General features: G+C 40.9%; 2 protein-coding genes and 1 long non-coding RNA gene across 12 annotated transcripts in view; 2 read left to right on the top strand and 1 right to left on the bottom strand.

Moving 5' to 3' along the window:
* LOC117876229 overlaps positions 1 to 3,695 on the bottom strand; it is a 49,035-nt gene extending 45,340 nt beyond the window's left edge. Inside the window, exon 1 of the long non-coding RNA XR_004645459.1 lies at positions 1,960 to 3,695. This is a non-coding gene — a long non-coding RNA (uncharacterized LOC117876229). The remainder of the gene's footprint in view (positions 1 to 1,959) is intronic.
* Positions 1 to 11,585, top strand: part of ASB15 (ankyrin repeat and SOCS box containing 15) — a 60,530-nt gene extending 48,945 nt beyond the window's left edge. For 6 of the 10 annotated variants that reach the window (XR_004645443.1, XR_004645447.1, XR_004645446.1 and 3 more), the window contains 2 exons: positions 2,240 to 2,332; positions 3,617 to 3,703. The gene's annotated coding sequence lies outside the window, so the exon portion shown is untranslated. Of the gene's footprint in view, positions 1 to 1,986; positions 2,065 to 2,239; positions 2,333 to 3,616; positions 3,796 to 11,324 lie in introns of those variants that run through there. The other 4 variants (XR_004645442.1, XM_034768097.1, XR_004645439.1 and 1 more) reach the window with 3 other exon arrangements.
* Positions 11,586 to 11,680: 95 nt separating this feature from the next.
* Positions 11,681 to 19,320, top strand: LMOD2 (leiomodin 2). Its single transcript, XM_034768144.1, has 3 exons — positions 11,681 to 12,564; positions 16,661 to 18,019; positions 18,902 to 19,320. The coding sequence occupies exons 1-3, from the start codon at positions 12,292 to 12,294 to the stop codon at positions 18,926 to 18,928; spliced, it is 1,659 nt and encodes a 552-aa protein (XP_034624035.1). The 5' UTR covers positions 11,681 to 12,291; the 3' UTR covers positions 18,929 to 19,320.
* Positions 19,321 to 19,535: the final 215 nt, after the last annotated feature.

Genomic DNA, 19,535 nt, shown 5'->3' with positions numbered 1-19,535 from the left:
TTTTCCCCAGGAGCTGAAGATTTAAGAAAGAAATCAAATATGAAATTCATGATAAATTATGAGAGTTGACAGTCCTGGGGTAGTTATAATGCTAGACCTTTAAAACACCAATTCCCCTGCCTTGTAATTATTTGTTCTTTGTAGTTCAGCAGCCCCAGGTCCCAACTTACATTGTGACCCCATTGTGCTAGCCACTGTACAAACACATAGTGACAGAGTTCCTGGTCCAAAGAGCTTACAATCTAAATAGACAAGACAACCAAAGTGGGGGATAAATACAGGAAGTAAGTGGCTGGCCCGAGGTCGGACAACAGACCAGTGGCTATGTCTACACTACACAGCTTTTAGCGACATGGCTGTGTCGACACGGCCGTGTTGCTAAAAGTCAGACAGAGTAAATGCTGTTTGTCAGCACTATTGCAGATAAAATACTTCCACCCCCTATGTGTGGGGTTCGTATTGTCAACAGAAGAGCGCTCCTGCCATCAACGAGCCGTTTACATTGCCACTTACTGTTACAAAACATTTGTCTTTTGGAGGGAGGGGGGAGCTTTTTTTAAGCACCTATGAATGACAAAAGTTTTGGCGTTCAATTGGGAGTGTAGACAAAACCTTTAAGTCTTAGTTCCAGGAGAGATATCTGTATCCTGCTTCTCTCTCTCTCTCTCTCTCTCTCTCTGAACCCAGTTCTTATTACCTCCTGTCACCTCCCCCCATTGCCTTCTTCCTGAGTTCATGTGTGTTCCACTCAGCCAAGCTGGGAGCCTCCCATGTTCAGTCCTTAGGGTTTCCACTGTGTCTTTAGTGTCTTCCACTGATATGGGTTAGTTCCCAGCCAGTCCTTAACCTTTCCAAGACAATTACATGACAAACGACCTCATGTTTCCTGCTTCGTCCACTCCATGCACAGCAATACCAAGAGGAGAGGGGAAACAAGGCATGCATTGACTTCATAAAAATGTTGCCAAAATTCCTGTGTTTGTCACAGAAGTACATTGAGTAAGTGAATAAATATTTTAACGTGTTTGGGGGCATTCTCCCTTTGAAATAGTCACAGAAAACTCACTAGCATTAATGGAAGCTGTGCACATAAATCAGGGAAAGAATAGTGCTGCAGGCATCTGTGGCTTATGGTTATCGTAATATGTTATAATAAAACATACACAAACTGTTACTATTCCTAAGGCTGGTTTTATAAAGTGAAGCTTTAGTGACACGTACAAACCATTCATTTTGCTTTCATAGTTAATACATAATTGATATTTTCACCTTAAACCCCTGACTATGATACAGCCTCAGGGCAAAATTATTCTCTCTTGTCTGCACTGCACTGAGAATGTCCGTAAGATATTCCATGGTGGCCAGAACTCCCAGTAATGTCAATATAAGCGCTACTTATGGAACAAGGACAATGCAACAGAGAGGAGAATTTTACCCTTACATTGTACATCTGTTCGTAGCTAGATCCCCATGTATTACAATCTTCATTTACAAGTGTTTTTAGATTTGTTTGCTATTCATTTTTAAAAGCAAAAATGCACAGCTTTTTAATCACTTGGGAACTAGAAGAGCAAAGGAAACAAGAGGTGTATCAAATAAATAATACAGATGTAGTGCTGCTATTGATATAGAAAATAGAGCACCCTTTTGGTTTGAAATGCAAACTATGGACTGTTAGGCCTCCAGCTGTCCCCAGGGTCAGGGAACAGTAGCTTTTTTGTAGCTTTCCCACCTCTGAGGAACTCAGTACCGGATTGAGCCCAGACATTTTTTTTTTGTAATTACATAATAATTTAATAAATACCAGCTCTCAATTGAACATGCAGATGATCAGATTTTTGCCAAACGTCCAGAGGAGTATGTTACGCTTGCCTTAGTCCCATGGCACTTATTAGGAAAGAAAAAGTTAATTATAGTGTTCTCTTTGCATTACGCTTTTAATAATTATGTTCTGTTTACCTAAAATATTGCCTCTTGCATTTTCAGTGGGACACAGTCTGTATTCTCCTCTTCATGTCCTAAACTATAGCTGTGCCGCTTCAAAACAGCTGCTGTGTTTCACCCTAAGCGTGTCTGTACTTCAGCAATGAGTGAAGTGGTTTCTATATATAGTTTATAAATCTGCTGGTAATGCCTGTAAGGCATGTTGAGAACCCTCCTGAGGGATAAAAGGAGCTATATGAAAATAAGATCATCATCATAATCATATACGCTATTTTATCTTTCTTTTGCACTGTAGTAACTGATATTGAGGAAGTGTATGGTCAGCAGAGATGTGGAGAAGTATTTGCTTTGAGAAGAAGCCAGATGGAAATAGTTTGTGCTATCAAAGGTAACAGGCTCATCTCTTATTATAGGACATGATTCTTATTTTACTAACACAGAGTGATAAGGAGGTGTTAACTGTATGGGGAGAAAAGGAGAGTGGAGAAGAAACCTATGTACACTTAACTTTTGTTTGCCTATATTGGATTCTCTATTTTATATTTATTCAGCGAGGCAAAGAAGAAGTACAAGGGGTGATTTATTTTATTAGCACAGTGCCTGTTTCATCAACAGACAATATTGAAAGTCTGCTGTGACTCAAGGTTTGCTGTGTAATAAAACAGACCATCAGTATCTGGGTCACTGGAAGTTGAAACGAGAGGGCACCAGGCAATGAGCTTTGCTTCTCCGAATCAAGGTGGGCTGGTTCTTGGATCACTCCAAACATCCCATAATCCCCTCTGCCTTTTCCAAACAAACTTTTCCTCCCAGTGACTAGATGACCTCTTGAGGTCCCTTCCAACACTGATATTCTATGATTCTCTGAGTGCTCCTCCCAGCCAAGACAGATTCTCACACTCTTTTTGCTAGCTCCCCCAAAGAACTGACTCATCTTTCTACCACTCATGAGTTCTTCATCTTGCCAAGAGAGGCAGCCCAATCAATCCCAACCATCCAGCTGGCTGGCCTCTCCCCACTACAACTACACACTTCCTCTCTTTATTCTAGCTCCCAGCTCCTCCCCTCCCCGGGATTCATCAGTAGTTGCTAGCCCACCCTCCAGGTGCAGCCAGGTACTTTAATAGAGCTCTCTATTTCCCGTTAACCCTTTTCATGTAAGTATAGGGTAGACACTCCATTGCATCCTATTTCATTTAAGGAATAAACACCAGAATTTGATTGGTGTTAGGGCTTATATTTAGGCTAGGCTTGAGCTTTGTTTAGAGTTTTGGCTACAATTAGATTTGCAGTTATAGGTAACCTTAAGGTAATATGGTCATCTTTAGAGTTAAGGCAAAAGCAGGGCTTAGGGCTCAAACAGCATTTGCTATTAAGATTATTGTCAGGGTAACAGAGGTGGTTAGAGTTAATGGTTAAGATTAGGGTGATGGCTAGGGTTAGAGTTTGTGGGTATTCTGCATTTCATATTTATCAGTACTAAACTTCACTAATGGTTTTAGATCTGGAATGTGCCCTTTCAAGTCCGGGTATTCAGGTCAGAGGTTTTGGTTCGGACTATCATAGAGATGGAGATCAGTTGTGAAATCCAGATTCTAATTCTAGTTTTCAAGGGAAGGAAGATTTTGGCTCAGGCCGATCTCTAAACTCTCATCTCTTTGTCTTTCCTCAGCATGGATGGAAGGGAAGGAGCCTTCTCTCCCATGTGACTCCTTGTTTACAAAATCACCAGGACAGATGATCTCAACAATGGAATCATCTGGCATAGAGAAAAGCAGCTGAAAAGTTATTCCTTCACATGCCTTCAACACATGCTTTATCGAGCTTGCTTTGCTGATACCACTGTTAAATGTAGGTGATGACACATAGCTTCCAAGGACAGTTCAGTGTGCACAGTTTTCAAGAGTTGTGTTTGTCTCTAGGGTAAAGCAGAGACAGCTTGTCCCATCACTCTGTCTTACAGCCATGTTTAGATATCACACAGGACTGACTTTTTCTCTCTTCTTTTTGATCTTTTCTCTTTAAAGAAAGGCCTCTGAAGTGCAGATTTAGGCTGAACTACTTTGAGAAGATTTAGGCACTTCTGAATGCAATGGTATGTGACTACTCACAGCGAAAGCAAATATACTGCTACCTACACACACCTAGAATACTTACTATCAGTGGATCAGTCAGATTGGACTATGCATTCACACTGGAACTGTAGGAGTAGCACCTAGGAGTATCTTTGTAAAGATGGAGAAAAGAGCGCAGAGGACATGCAGTGGGGAAGGGGGGAGAGTGCAGGGGCCATCCAGTGTGGGAGGAGGAATGCACACGGGGGGCATGCAGTAGGGAGAGGGGAAGAGAGAGAAAGGAAATTATAGGGGGAGAACAGAATGGAGGATGGCAAGTGGAGGAGAGAGTAAGGGCCTAGATGAAGAAACAGAGGGAAAGAAGAGAAACAAAGGGTAGAGAAAGAGGAAAAACAACCCAGAGGGAGAGAGATAAAAAGGACATCTGGCTCTCCCCTTTATTTGCATAAATGTATATTGTTTTAAATATGCACTGTAATTGAACAGTGCTCCTGAAGCATGGGATTCCAATTCATTTGTTTCCTTTACAATCTAAAATATGTCTGGCAGGCTTCCCTTGTGCTCTGTGATGGAACTAAATGGCATCTCGACAACAGGCCATTGCACATACTTTGAGAACAGGTTGGTCAATAGTTTGATTATTTGTGCACTATTTTTCCACTGACCGAAGTGGGACCTTGTGGTGTATACGCCCCTGCACAGGCGTGAATTTCACCCTTTGGGCATTGCACATGAGCTTTCAAACTATTGGGTCAAAATGATTAAACTTTGGCAATTTGTTAGAAACCTGACAAAATTTCAAACTGTTACTTGAAACAGTTTAATTGGTGGAAATGAAATGGAGGGAGAGAGTGTCTGGAAGGACCCCCTCTTCCAAAAACTTGGGAAACAGTTCATAAGAGAGAAAAAAGATTAAAGTCTGCCCTAAATATTAGCTGCCAATGAGGGGCTTAAGCCCCATATATCTACTACTACCATTGGCTAAAGATGGTGTGGAAAGACACTATAGAAAAACACACACATGAAAAGAAACTTGTATGCAAAGTATCTTCAAATGTGGAAATTAATCCTGAACTTATAAAAATGGTTGTAATTCCTAACTTTACTCTGCATCCTTCGTCCTGCATGAAACAAACGTGCAAGTTAGTCAGTGGCTGTACAAGGGATTCTAGTGGCTTGTAAGCTGTGGTTAAAAAAAGAAGTGGGTAAATTAATCTAAACTAAATGCTTGTATTTGCCCAGTGAGAAGTGGGCAACCTCAGTTTAGCCTTGACTATTCTACTGCTTGTAAGCCAAGGAAAGATGTGCATTCCCTCTGTGCATGGCTTTTGCAACTTTGCAAGGTTTTATCGGTATGAGTTTTAGATGGGTATATTACTGAAGCCAGATTGAGTGATATGCCTCATCCTAAATACCTACCAATAAAACCTTTAAAATCAAACACCACCATTTCTGGTTCTTTATTATTGGAAGGGCTGGCGACACCACATACTATTAAGGTTGCCTGACACTTCCCATTCGAAGAGCCTGTTTTCAGTTGCTTATAACTTTGCCAAACTTTAATTGATTGGGCTAAAATTTGCCGTGCTGGCTTGTTCTGGGGAAAATTTCTGCCAAAACAGACATTTCCAAGAATGAGCCTAGGGAAAAATACATTATTGTACCTGTATTAAAAAAATCGGCCATTTTTTTTCTTTGACCCTCCCGCTTCTCATGATTCAGAGCAAGGACTTGAAATTTGGCAGGAGTGGGAGCAGTATCAGGGAGCCAGTTGCAGCAGGGTCAGTCTCCTAGCAACATAATACGCATAGCTGAATCTGGTAGGGGCTGCCTGATTGACTGCACCGTCTGATCAGTGGCGGTGCAGAGCTAAGCTCCTACTTGACCCAGCAGTACCCAGAACTTGCTGGCCGCTCAACATGTTCCATACCTGTGCCTGCCCCTGCCCAGCTCTTCTCTCAGCTGTTCCCCGGTGCCCTGATTCTTGATTCCAGCTTGGCTTGGCGCTAACCTCCAGGCCTGGCCACCTTCATGGCTCTGACCATTAGGCACCATCACCTATGTCCTAAACATAATCTTGGCAGCGGGCTTTGAGTCAGGAATGTGACTTTTGCCATCCCCTTAGAACTATGCCCAAACCTTGCCAAGTTATAAGCCTTTGAACAATTGCAGTTTGCGTATGCTTAGTGGAGACTTTTCAGATTTTAGAAGCTAAATTCCCTGAAGATTCTATCCACACCAAACATGCTTCAGTCTGAGGGTGAGCAGGACTTTCCCTGCAGCTCTGGGCTGCTGTAGATGGTGTTGGGACTGGATTTGGGTACCTGAAATGAGATCAGGGCCCCTATCTCTCCTGTACTCTCAATACTCCCCGTTCTGGGCCTAGCAGCTTGGAGGAGCAAGAAGCTTCTGATCCAAATTGAGAGGACACAAGAGCAAGACCATTGGGAGGTATGGAGGGCTGTAGTTCTGGCTGATGGTCTGGAGTTCTGGCCGCCAGCCCCGCTCAGCCCGCTGCCGGCCTGAGTGAATGGAACCCCCGGCTGGCAGCTCAGCCCGCTGCCGGTCAGGGGTTCCAGCCGCCGGCCCCTTGCCAGCCGGGGACCTGGCCATCGGCCCCACTCAGCCTGCTGCCAGCCTGGGATACCAGCCTCCAGCACCCACTCACCTCGCTGCTGGTCTGGGGTTCCAGCCGCCCGGCCCCCTGCCAGCTGGGGTCCAGGCCGCCGGCCTTGCTCAGCCCTCCTGCTGGCCTGGGGTACTGGCAGCCAGCTCAGCGCTCTGCAGCCCTTATAAAAAATTACACTACAACTAGTTTAAAAACTTGAAAACTTAAAAACTTTGTATATTACAGTAATCGTTAAAACATGTATAATGTTAATAAATACATAAGTTTGATTAAACAAAGTAGTTGTACTTATGTGCCTGTGCCTAATTTGTGTTTTCGATGATTTACTTTCTAAAAAAATCTCATGTCTCTTGCACTCCCCAGAAAAGGCATCTCGCACCCCCAGGGGGTGCGTGCACCCCTGGTTAAGAACCACTGCACTAAACTGATAAGATCTGCATTTTAATTTAATTTTAAATAAAGCTTCTTAAACATTTTTAAAACCCTTGTTTACTTTACATACAACAATAGTTTAGGTATATATTATAGACTTATAGAAAGAGATCTTCTAAAAACATTAAAATGTATTACTGGCATGCGAAACCTTAAATTAGAGTGAATAAATGAAGACTCGGCACACCACTTCTGAACGGTTGCCGAGCCCTGGTGTACAGGATAGACTTGCTTTGGGGATGTAGCAGGCTTGTTAATGAGGATGTGAAGGTGCAAAGAGTCACAAAGGAATCTCACTAAACTGGGTGACAAAATGGCAGATGAAATTCAATGTTGATAAGTGCAAAGTCATACACATTGGAAAAAGTAGTCACAACTAAACATATAAACTAATGGAGTATAAATTAGCTGTTACCACTCAAAAAAGAGTGTCATCATGGATTGTTCTCTGAAAACATCTGCTCAATGTGCAGCAGCAGACAGAATGTTAGGCACTATTAGGAAAGGGATATAAAATAAAACAGAAAATATAATGACATGATATAATCCATGGCATGCCCATGTCTTGAATAGTGAGTGTAGCTCTAGTCACCCCATCTCAAAAAAAGGTATATTAGAATTGGAAAAGGTGCAGAGAAGGGCAAAGAAAATGAGTAGGAGTATGGCACAGTTTCTATATGAGGAGAGATTAAAAAGACTGGGTCTGATCAACTTAGAAAAGAGATGACTAAGTGGGGAGCCGATAGAAGCCTATAAAATCATGAATGGTGTGGATAAAGTGAATAGAGAGATCTTATTTACCCCCTTCAGATAACACACAAACCAGGGGACACCTGATGAAATTAATAGGCAGCAAGTTTAAAACAAAGGAAGTACTTCTTCACTCAATGTATAGTCAACCCGTGGAACTCATTGCCATGGGATGCCATGAAGGCCAAAAATGGGTTCAAAAGAGAATTACATAAGTTCATGGAGGATAGGTTATTAATCGTTAACCATCAATAACCATCAATGGTTATTAGCCAAGATGGTCAGGGATGCAACCCCATGCGCTCATTGTCCTTAAACCTCTGACTGCCAGAAGCATCTGGCACTAGCCACTGTCAGAGACAGGATATTGAGCCAGATGGACCATTGGTCTGACCCAGTATGGCCGTTCTTATGTTTTTATTTGAATGAGGCAGGGGATTGTAAGAAGAGAGATGATGTTCTCAAAATTCAGTCAGCTGAATGCTGCCCTGGAGAACTGGATTCCATCCCTGCCTCTTCCACAGAGTTCCTATGGGACGCTAGTTGGGTCACTTCAACCAAACTTTTCACATTAATTGTGTGCTCCTCATTTTCTGGTGCCTGACTTCAGACTCAGGTGGCTGATTTGCAGAAGTGCTGAGCACTCACAGCTGCAGTTGAAATCAATGGGAGCTGTGCTTTGTATGGGTCTGTCTACCCATCTGGGAGGCTCACTCCCAGCTGCAGTGTAGAGCACTATTCGTCCAGTGCAATGAACAAGGCGGGGTCCTGTGGGAAATATAGCATGTGATTATGTAATTACAGCCTGTATCATAATGTATACCCACCAGGGGGCAAATTAAGGTTGCATAGGCTTCTGAGTGCTTGACTTTGCAACCTTAATAATGTTCTGTATAAGGTAGTTTTTGGTGTGTAATATACCATGTATGTAGTAGAAAATCTGTTTCACAAATGTTCTAGAGAGTTTTAAAAAGTTTATTGGGGCTTTTCCCTTATCCCTCAACTTGTAGTCAGAGGTCTTAGTTGTCACTAGTCCAATTGTACAGGACTCAGAGGCATTTTTATATCCTTACCAGTCATTTTTATATACTGTATGTAAATTAATGTGTGTGTGTGTGTGTCCATTACATAGATTTGGGGAGGGGGGAGGAGAGGAGTGAGTTGTGAGAAATATTTCCATTCAGGTTTTGTAGTGTTGACAGTTCCTATTTTATTTGAATCTTGGTGTGTCTTTCTGTCTTGTCAATTAGATTGCAAACTCTTCAGGGCAGGGACTGTCTCTTACTATGTGTTTGTATACTGCCTAGAACAGTGGGGCCCCAATGCTGATTAATAGACTCTGAAGGAGCTATCACAATACAAAATAATAAACTATATAGTTAGCCAGACTCTGGTCACCACTGTGGCCCCATTATGCCACTCCCACAGTATATTGGGTCTATAACTGGCCAGAGTAGAATTCCTCCACTACAGCAGCTGCATAAGACCAATGTATGCTACTGTGGTAATCATCCTCACAGCCCCCGGTACAGGGGCCATTCCAGAGTCAGGACAGTGTGTTACAGGTATGAGGGGGAATCGCTGTAGCACTTAACCCATAAAGAACTATGGGGAGGCCGCCATAAGTGAAAGGAGATTCTTAAAGACACTTTGGGGGTCTGTGCCTCTTGGCCTGGGCCTTCTGTTCTGCACCTTTCAAGAGACCAAACACAGAATCTACCCCCAAATAAGAGCTGGTCAAAACCTGGAATTTTCATCCCACAGGATATTCCAAGATTTTGCAATTTTCTGTGAAATAAAATGCTCCAAAAATATTTTGTTTGAACCTTATCAAAACATTTTGTTTTGACTTTATCATTTTAATAATATAATAAATATAATTATAATTGAAACAATAATATAAAAAGTTGATAATTTCCTGTTGAAAATTTTTGACAAAATCAATACATTCCCAATACATCCCCAGTGTTTCAATTTAGTCAGATCAATATTTTCCGACAGAAAATTTGTCCATCAGAAATTTTTTGCCCAGCTGTACCCAGAATGTTTGTTCTAAAAATTCTGGGCATTATATATAGATTGCGTTGTGCTGCTATTTCACAAACTCAAATGGTAGCAAGTAGGTTACCATCTTAATATACTGAAGGAATAAACTGAGAATTCTGACAGATATATTGAGCAGAAATTGCATTTCATCCATTCTATCATCAAAGCCATAACTCCTGAACACAAAAGTTAAAAGAATAAACAATACATATTTTTTTCATTTTTTCATATATTTCAAAGGTTTGGGCTGGGTGTAATATATGCTAATTGCAGTTTGTCATCTTAACAAAAGAAAAATGTGCACAACTACCATTGTGCCAAAGTATCATCTGGACACATTTGACACAAGTTTTGTTTTCTTCACAGTAGCTCAAGCTGCAATGATGGCACCTAGCTCTATAACAGACAACAAACATGAGTGGCACATTGTTTTCAGGTTATGGTAAAATTTAGCCAGCATAAGCAATCTGAACACACTTATGTAGGGTCCTACCAAATTTGCGGCCATGAAAAACAATTATTAAAATCCTCTGACTGTGAAATTGACCAAAATGGACCATGAATTTGGTAGGGCCCTACACATATGTCATTTGATTACATGGCAATCCAAGTGCATTACTTTAGTCACCTGGCTTTGCTAAGTACTTCAAACTTTTACATGAATACCTTATGCATTGATTAATTTTGTATTCCCCAGCTTTGATCCCACCTCTGTAGGATACTAAACTGTATGAAAATTCAGATGAAAACAAGTGAAATAAATAAAAAAATTAAAATCATAAGAGGAACATTAGGTTTTGTTAACCAAATCTGTATATGAACAGCATGCGGCTACATCTCCTCTGCCCAGTGCCACTGAAGAATCAATCCGCAAATAGATGTAGAATATCCTGATGAACATCACAGATTTAGTCTTAGACATCATGCTAAAAAGAACCAAACAAACAGTGATGGTACTGAACAAAACCAGTGGTGCCAAACCTCCTCCTCTTCCACTTGCACTGAATATACTCTTAAAACTCTATGAGATAAAAAGGACTTGGTATGAGTGTGTATATGGAGACACTGTGTATTTTTATTGACTTGTTCCTGACTTATTCTGCTAAAACCACCTTTCTCCTGATTACGGACAAGGGCACAGGCTTGAAGAAGACCACACAGTGCTGGGCTAAATGTCTGAGAACGGCGGCTCTGGTTTAGGCATTCAGTATCTTTCACTTTTAATAGAAAAAAGTGATATATCATGTATTATTTGAACAATACCATATGATTGTGTATTTAAAGCCCGTTTTACAGTGCCTACATATGAAGGGGCAGAGGGAAGGTCGAATGTTCAGCTTTCACTCTGTATTTTCTTACTGTTGGGTGCCAAAGTGTGCAAAAGTAATATCACATTGACATGGTTTTTTGCATTAATTTATGGCTATGATATTGTCCCATCTCCTTAGGATTAAGAAAAGGAACGCATAACAGGAGTTAAGGAGCACTTACACCTGGAAGAGAAGGAGATGCAGCCAGTTGCAAAATAGCCATTATAGATTCATACCTGCTTGGTTCTGCCGAAGTTAAAGCTGTGATAGTGTTATATTGTGGACTTTAGGGCCCAGTTCCACACTAAGGCCTTGTGAAATCCAATTAACATGAGTGGCACATTGTAATCCTTAATTTTAAATAAATCATATTGACTTCAAATAAACTTGTCATTCTAATTCTCCCTCTGATCATTTTTCAAAATTGAAATAAAAATAAATAGCCCAGCTGTATGGTCAGTTAGGAGCTATGTACGACATCCGGAGTGGTGCTTTCCGTAAACTCTGGAATGCTGACCTGCTTGGCTTCACATTACATTACTGCTGATTACAAAGTCTTCACAAAGCTTTGGCCTGATAACATTATAGGTCCCCCAAATAACCATGAAAATGAGTGGAACTTCCCTTAACAGCTGTGCAGTTGTTTTATTCCCCACCCCCACTAGCAACTCAGAATTAAAGTGCATTTTCATTGTTCCCTTTCCATTGTTGCTTGAGAACAAAGTCAGTGTAATTATGCATGTTGTTTTATTTCCTGCCATTCCCCTCTTCCCTGCTAAGTACATGGGCTAATACACTCTCCTGCTCTCAGGCTACACTAAATATGGTAATGGTCAGTGTGTCAATAATCCCCCTGTTTAAGGGACCTGCAAACACTAGTGATGTGACAATCTATCTGTCCAAATGTCTAGCTGACGTCTGATGCTTAAAACAGAGCATGCTTTCATCCCTTCATGCATTGTAGTAACTCCCATGACGACTCTTAAAAGGGTGCCTCAGCTAGTCAGGGAAACAGTTGCCGACCAAACGAGATACAGCCTACTTGATTCAGCTTTCTTGAATGCCTAATTATTTCAACTTTCTATCGGCCTGACCAAACGGGACCATGTCTACCTTTGGCTACAGAAGAGAGCTTAGTAAATATGAATCCATTGATGAAGATGAACTCCTTGCTTCTCTGACTGACGAGGAGCTAAAGGAGCTGGAGAGGGAGCTAGAAGATATTGAGCCCGACCGCAACCTTCCAGTGGGGCAAAGACAAAAGAATCTAACAGAGAAAACTCCTACAGGAACTTTCAGCAGGGAAGCGTTGATGGCCTATTGGGAAAAAGAGACCAGAAAACTCCTAGAAGAAGAAAGGTTGGGGGCATGTGAAAAGGTAGGATTTCAGAGCATTCACTGTGCCCTGGAAATATTCAGGCTCACTCTTCAATGACTTTCCATCACTTAACCATTGTTATTTTCTTCTGATCCACTACAACATTTTAAAGAAAAGTCCTAATGACAATCTTTTGCTAGAGTGCTATAAATTGGCAAAGGGGATTTTTGTTTTTGGTCTTGCAGTGTCGTAAAAGCTCTTTTGGGGAAAAAAATCCTGTAAGAGGAATTGGCATTAGTGGTTAAAATAAGTCATAATATAGCAATGGTTAAAGTGATTTTACAAAATTAGGCACAAATTAGTGTGTGCTTCTAGCCAACCACATAAATTGTTAGGTAAGGTACCTTTTTGGGAGGGGGATGGGGGGAGGGATGCTAGTAGACTGCTTTTTCCTCTTATGAAGTCAATAAATAATCAGTATTGTTTTTTGAGGAGCAATAGACTGAAAGAATGATCAACAGGAAGAGAATTCTGAATTTTTAGCAGAGGAGAGGTTGGGCAAAAAAGTGCAGCAGAACCCACTGGTCAGATTTTTGTGTGATGTAACTCAGCATAGCTCCATTGCAGTCAATGGACCTATGCTGATTTACACCAGCTGAGAATCTGGCCCAATATCTGATGATTTCAATGGCACACTGTGTGCTGTCTTATCAGAACACAGCTGGAGGAATTTATAAGCATAGAGGCCTGGAGTTGGTATTCAGTCAGTCAACATATTAATAGAGTACTCATCATGCAATCTGTCCCAGGGAGCTTTATATAAATAGTAACAATAGATGCTGGTTGCCGAGAGCAGGATAACTCAGTAATAATAATTAAGGGCTTGATTCTGTGAGACACTCAGCACCCTCAATTTTCATTGACTTCGGTGTGTGTTGAGGCCACCCAGCACTTTGCAGAAACTGCTCTCAGGATTAAGCACTATAAAAGGCAACTTTTTTTTTTAACACATGCACTATAACTTTCAAAGCACAGCATGGAGTTTTAGCTGTGTGAATGCCAATGATTTTGCAGCTAAAGTTCCATACTGAGCTCGGGTGATTAAGGACCTGACTCTGCCACGCTTGCTCACAGGGAGTGGTATGCTGTTCGGCAAGTAGTCTCATTGATTTCAGGATTAAGGGTATGTCTACACTGCAAAAAAAAAAAAAAAAAAAAAAAAAAAAGGTGTGTTCTTAACGCAGGTTAGCTAATCCGTGCTAACTAACTTGGGTTAAAGTAGAATTGAAGATACAGCAACTTGGCTTTTAATTTGGGTGAGCAGCTCAAGTTAAAGCCTATAGGGTAGCATGGATCTGAACTCAAGCTGCTAACCTGAGTTAAAAGCCAAGTCACTTTGTGTCTTCACTGCTATTTTAACCTGAGTTAGCTAGTGACAGTTAGCTGACCAGAGTTAAGGCCCTTTTTTTGCAAGGATACATGCCCTAAGGGTGGCAGAATTGGACACATAAGTCAGTTACTGTTAAAAATGCTAACAGTCTGGATCTACAGACTACAAAGTGTTTACACCAGGGATGAGTTGGACCATCTTTGCATAATGAATATACTGTTATCTTACAAGAATCACTGGGCACAGGATTTGATTACATATAGTGTCTGTTATACTGGTTGTAATGTCTGTGTAGGCAAATACAACCACCATTATACACTAAGCACTAGCTCACATAGCCTTAGACATCAGAACCTATTTTGCTGAGATATGGACATCTGGACAGGACAGCAGAGTTAGCCACTTCCTTTTTTCAACTAAATCTTTAATTTACATCCAGGCAGGAATAAGAAATGGCCAGAGAAGTCCTAGTTGTGGTGTCCTGTCCATAAGGCAGGATTTCTGACTTGGCAGCAACTTTCAGCCCAAATGGCAATATTGGGTTAGCATTTGGTATGAGTCTGCTGTAATGTGTCAGTTAAACCCACACTCTTTGCTCTGGAGGTGAGACAGCTACAAAATGTATCCATAAACGTCAACACCCTGCCATCTGATGTCTATAAAGCGGGATCTGCGGGTGAAATCTTCCCCACACTGAAGGCAACAACAAAACTCTCATTGATTTCAGTGAGGTGAGGATTTCGCCCTAGGTGTCTGTAGCAAGTGTGCATTGGGATATACCTTGATCAAGATGACAGAGAGCAGGCCACTGAAGAATTTAAAAAGAGAGAAGTAGCAATTTTAAACTTACTGCTAATGCTTACAGCTGGTTATGAAATTGACGGATGGATATAATACAAAAGAGAATCGAATCTCCCCCACCCTTCAAACACAATTCTGGCAGGGTTTTTTTTTTTTCACACTAATCTTCTAAAGTCACTGTAGAATATTACCAATCAGTCACAATTAGCACATTACAAAGTCATGAATAGGCGCTCAGAGACCATGCTGAAGAGTGTGCTATAAATGTCTAGATAGATACATGCGTAGGAATTAAAGGGGATGTTCTGTGCAGCAGCCATATTCTCAACTTTTAAACTTATCTTTATATGCACTGAAATTATAGATATAGGTCCTGACCCTGTAATGAGCTCTATTGAGGCAGTGGCACTGAAGTCAATGGATTTTTGCGGGGGTGTCAACACTGCAGGGATATATATACACATCATTAACCACACTTTGTTTAAATTGAATTAGCAGTTATGTGGGGATTTAAACACTGATGGTTGGGGCCTTGCCATTTTAGTAACTTTTTTGCCTCCAGTCAAAATCAAAACCAGCATCTCTGTAAGTACGTTGCATGGACCCAATCCTTATGGGATATTTTATAAGGATTAACATATTCAACTTAATAAACCAGCACATGCAGAGCCTCTGTTTTTCACCCAGAATTTTACTAAAAATTCAATATTATGGATTTATAGGATTTATTAGATTATTTATATGGATTTATTAGATTAGAGCTCTTGCGATTGAGGGATTTAAGGTTAATTGTATGCCAAGGACCAGCACAAGGCCTTTGCAGCACTTCATTGCCTCTTAAGCTGTCAAAATGGAGTTGAAATGAGACCTTAGTGGTGCATGGGCATGGAGCTGGCCCTGTGCACTCTGCAACTAGCCCAAATTCCAGGAATACCACTGAACTTTGGGACACTTGTATGTATATCTGAATTTGGCATGTCAGTCCCATCACAACTTTGAACTTGTTGAAGTATTAAAGTGATGCTAGCGTAACATTATGGAGCATATTTTCAAACAGCCTCTAAGTGTGCACACCCAAAATTGTCCATCCAGAATCTTGGGTGGACAGCTATTGTAATTCCCCCCCTTTTTTTTTTGCTCAAATTTTCATGTGAAAATGGTATTTGTGCGTGAAATTAGGCAGCCATTTAACTGATTTAAATGCATATATAGCATTTGTGCATGAAAGTCTGAGTTTTGGGATATGCAATAATTTGGGTACCTAAACTCCATGTCATTAAACAGGAGCATGTCATTTTGCACATAAAAAATGTAGCTGATGGGTTGTGGCCACTCTGAAAAACATAGTACACCTCTACCCCGATATAACGCAACCCGATATAACACGAATTCAGATATAACGCAGTAAAGCAGTGGCTCCGGAGAGGAGGGGTGAGGGTGGGGCTGCGCACTGTGTGATTCAGAGCACGTTCGATATAATGTGTTTTCACCTATAACACGGTAAGATTTTTGGTTCCCAAGGACGGCATTATATTGGGGTAGAGGTGTACTATAAGTCTGTTTGAGTGAAACCCACATAAGCATGGAAATTCAGATAGGGCAAATCCATCTAACATTCCATTGTGAATATATCAACTAATGGGTAATTTTATGTATATCTGTGTTGCAGTGTCATGGGCCAGATCTTCCACTGGTGTAGATCAACATAGCTCCTTTGACTTCAGTAGACTAAGCCAATTGATGCCAAGGATTTGGCCTCTAAAGAAAGGGGAGAAAAATTAAAAAAAAAAAGAATATTAAATCAGATGAGATTTTTTCAGTTCTCTTAAATTTCCATGCTTCTGTCAGTTTATTTTAAACCTTTAATTTCATACAGTTTAAGTATAATTGCTGTTGGGGAAAATCAAAGTAAAGCTTAATATCTTTGCTATCATGTTTAATACCGACACCTACATTCCTGTTCAGGATTCAAAGCAAGAAGACGACAATTCAGAAGACACTGAGGAAGAATATTTCACAGGAACTAACAGTGAAATTTCCGAGGAGGCATACACCGAAGAGGAGGAGGAAGAAGAAAAAGAGGAAGCAGAAGAAAAGGAAGAAGAAGAAGAAGAAAGTGATGAAGATGACTCTAAACAAAAGGAAAATGCTGCAATTTGTGAAAGGACTGTGACTTGTGAAAGTGACAGGAGTTCTGACCACTTGAAACGCAAGAAATGCAACATCCAGAAGGAAAATGAAAATGTCATCAATGGTGACGGTGGCAAAGATACAGAAGACATGAGCTTTAAAACGGGTGCCATCCACCCTTGTGGAAACCCAACAGTTATTGAGGATGCTTTGGAAAAAGTTAGGAACAATGACCCTGACACCAGTGAAGTCAACTTAAATAACATTGAAAACATCACCATACAGATGCTTACACATTTTGCTCAAGCCCTCAAGAACAACACAGTGGTTAAGATGTTCAATCTAGCCAATACTCGTGCTGATGATAGTGCAGCAATTGCTATTGCTGGGATGTTAAAAGTGAATCAGTATATAACGAGTCTGAACATTGATTCAAATTTTATCACAGGCAAAGGGATATTGGCCATCATGAGAGCTTTGCAGAATAACAAGGTTTTAACAGAACTACGATTCCACAACCAACGGCATATCATGGGCAGTCAGGTTGAAATGGACATAGCTAAACTGTTGAAAGACAATACCACGCTGGTGAAGCTAGGGTACCATTTTGAGCTTGCTGGACCAAGAATGAGCATGACAAGTATCCTCACAAGAAACATGGATAAACAAAGGCAAAAACGTATGCAGGAGCAAAAACAGCAAGAGTCTGGTTGTGATGGAGCAATCAATCCAAAGACCAAAGCCTTGCAGAAAGGAACTCCTGGGTCCTCACCTTATGCATCGCCTAAGAGCTCACCTTGGTCCTCTCCAAAACTCCCTAAGAAAGCTCAGCCTGTCAAAATCCAGCCTCCAGCTCCACCTTCACCTCCTCCTCCCCCTCCCCCACCACCTCCCCCTCCTCCCCCCATTGTTCCAGAGAAAAAGGCGCCAACAAGGAATATAGCTGAAGTCATCAAACAACAGGAGAGCTCCAAGAATGCCTTACAAAATGGACACAAAAAGAAAAAAGGCAAAAAAACCAAAAAGCATGAGAATAGCATATTGAAAGAAATTAAAAATTCCTTAAGATCAGTCTCAGACAAGAAATCAGAAGAAGGATCGCGACCCTCTACCCGACCCTCCACCCCACAAATGTCTCTTCATGATAGCCTTATGGAAGCAATTCGGGGAAGCAGCATAAAACAGTTAAAGCAGGTAAGTAAGGACCACATTTAAATAACTGACTATGGCTCAAATATGGCATAAGCCAAAACATGCATCATGAATTTTAAAGCATAGATATTTAATACAAGCTTACACTTTGAGAAATATCAGCATAAGTACATATTTGGGAATAGTTTTACGTTTAAACCTGCTTTCATGACTACACTTTCCATTTTAATTTGACCTCAGTTTTGACAGAACCCAGGGTGCTGACAGAACCCACGTTCAGACTTCTTCGGGCTTGGGATTCTCACTAGAGGGTCGCTGTAGAAGTGAGTATAGCAAGCAATGAGCCAGAGGTGAAATTTTGCCACCTTCAGGCAAAACTAGTCTTTTTCAGCAAAGCCTTCTCTTCAGAATTGAGTTGTGAAATGGGCTTGATTTCTTGCTCAAGGAAATAAGACACCTCGATCTGACACCTCTTAAAATAGCATTAAGCTATGGAAGTAGGGATGGGAATGGCTGCATGGGCAGTGGGATTGGCTAGCTGTCCCGAGTACGTAACTAGGGTTTCAGATGGGATTGTACTTGTGTTGGCTAGCCACTCCTGCCACCCATGCAGGCATAGCTACACTGCTATTTTTAGCGTGCTAGTTCAATGAAAGTTAGCATGGGTATGTCTTCCTGAGAGAGAAATTACACCTCCAGCTCCAATGTAAATGTACCCTAGTCTTCTTCACAGAGTGAATGAATGTACTTCTAAATATGTTTAATGGCATCCATGTACTATGGCGACAGGCACCTTAGAAACGGATGTAAATCACTGTCATATTATTTAAGCACAATATACATATCAGGACAGACCACGCTGCTGCTTCTTTTCCAGCCAGTATTGTAAATGTAATGAGAACCCCCCCCCCCACTGTCTTGTAGGTGGAAGTTCCAGAAGCACTTCGATGAAAGCATGGAATATAGAAGAACCAAAGCTCTACAGTGGTCAAAGGAAGGTTACTGAGTTGTTCAACGATGGTAAATAGACTATATTGTGAGCTGCTTCCAAAGGGCACTCTTAGAATTGAAACATTTTATTTTCTTTTTAAAGAGATAGACCTATTAAACATTAACCAATGCTTTAAGAATGCATAAGCCTTTTAATCTGTAAATATGGAAATAAACATCTTTTTTATTTAATGAGATTTCTATTGGAGAAATAGCAGTTTATTTAGATATTCTTTTCAATATCTGAGTGATTGCACATCACTGGACATGTTCTTTACATTGAGATGTAATTGTTTAGTGATCTGTGTTATTTTTCTTTTTTCATGAATTTACAATAAATGTGGTTTGAAGTTTTTAAGCAACCAAAATGATTTTAGTCCCGGGTTTCTATGAGTACAAATTGGGCAGGTGTTCATGTACAGATGTGTCATTGGTTAAACATCCAGTTACGGGGGTGAAGAGGTTGGTATAAATGCCTAGAGGTCTTTTTTTTTTTTTTTTTTTTTCCAGAATTGCTTAGCACACACAGCATCCATTGACTTCAGTAGGATTTGCAGGTGCTCAGCAC

The sequence above is a fragment of the Trachemys scripta genome, chromosome 1, assembly GCF_013100865.1.
Source record: "Trachemys scripta elegans isolate TJP31775 chromosome 1, CAS_Tse_1.0, whole genome shotgun sequence".
NCBI lineage: Eukaryota > Metazoa > Chordata > Testudines > Emydidae > Trachemys > Trachemys scripta.
Note: the sequence above shows the minus strand (reverse complement) of the source record. Positions and strands in the feature narration are given on the sequence as shown.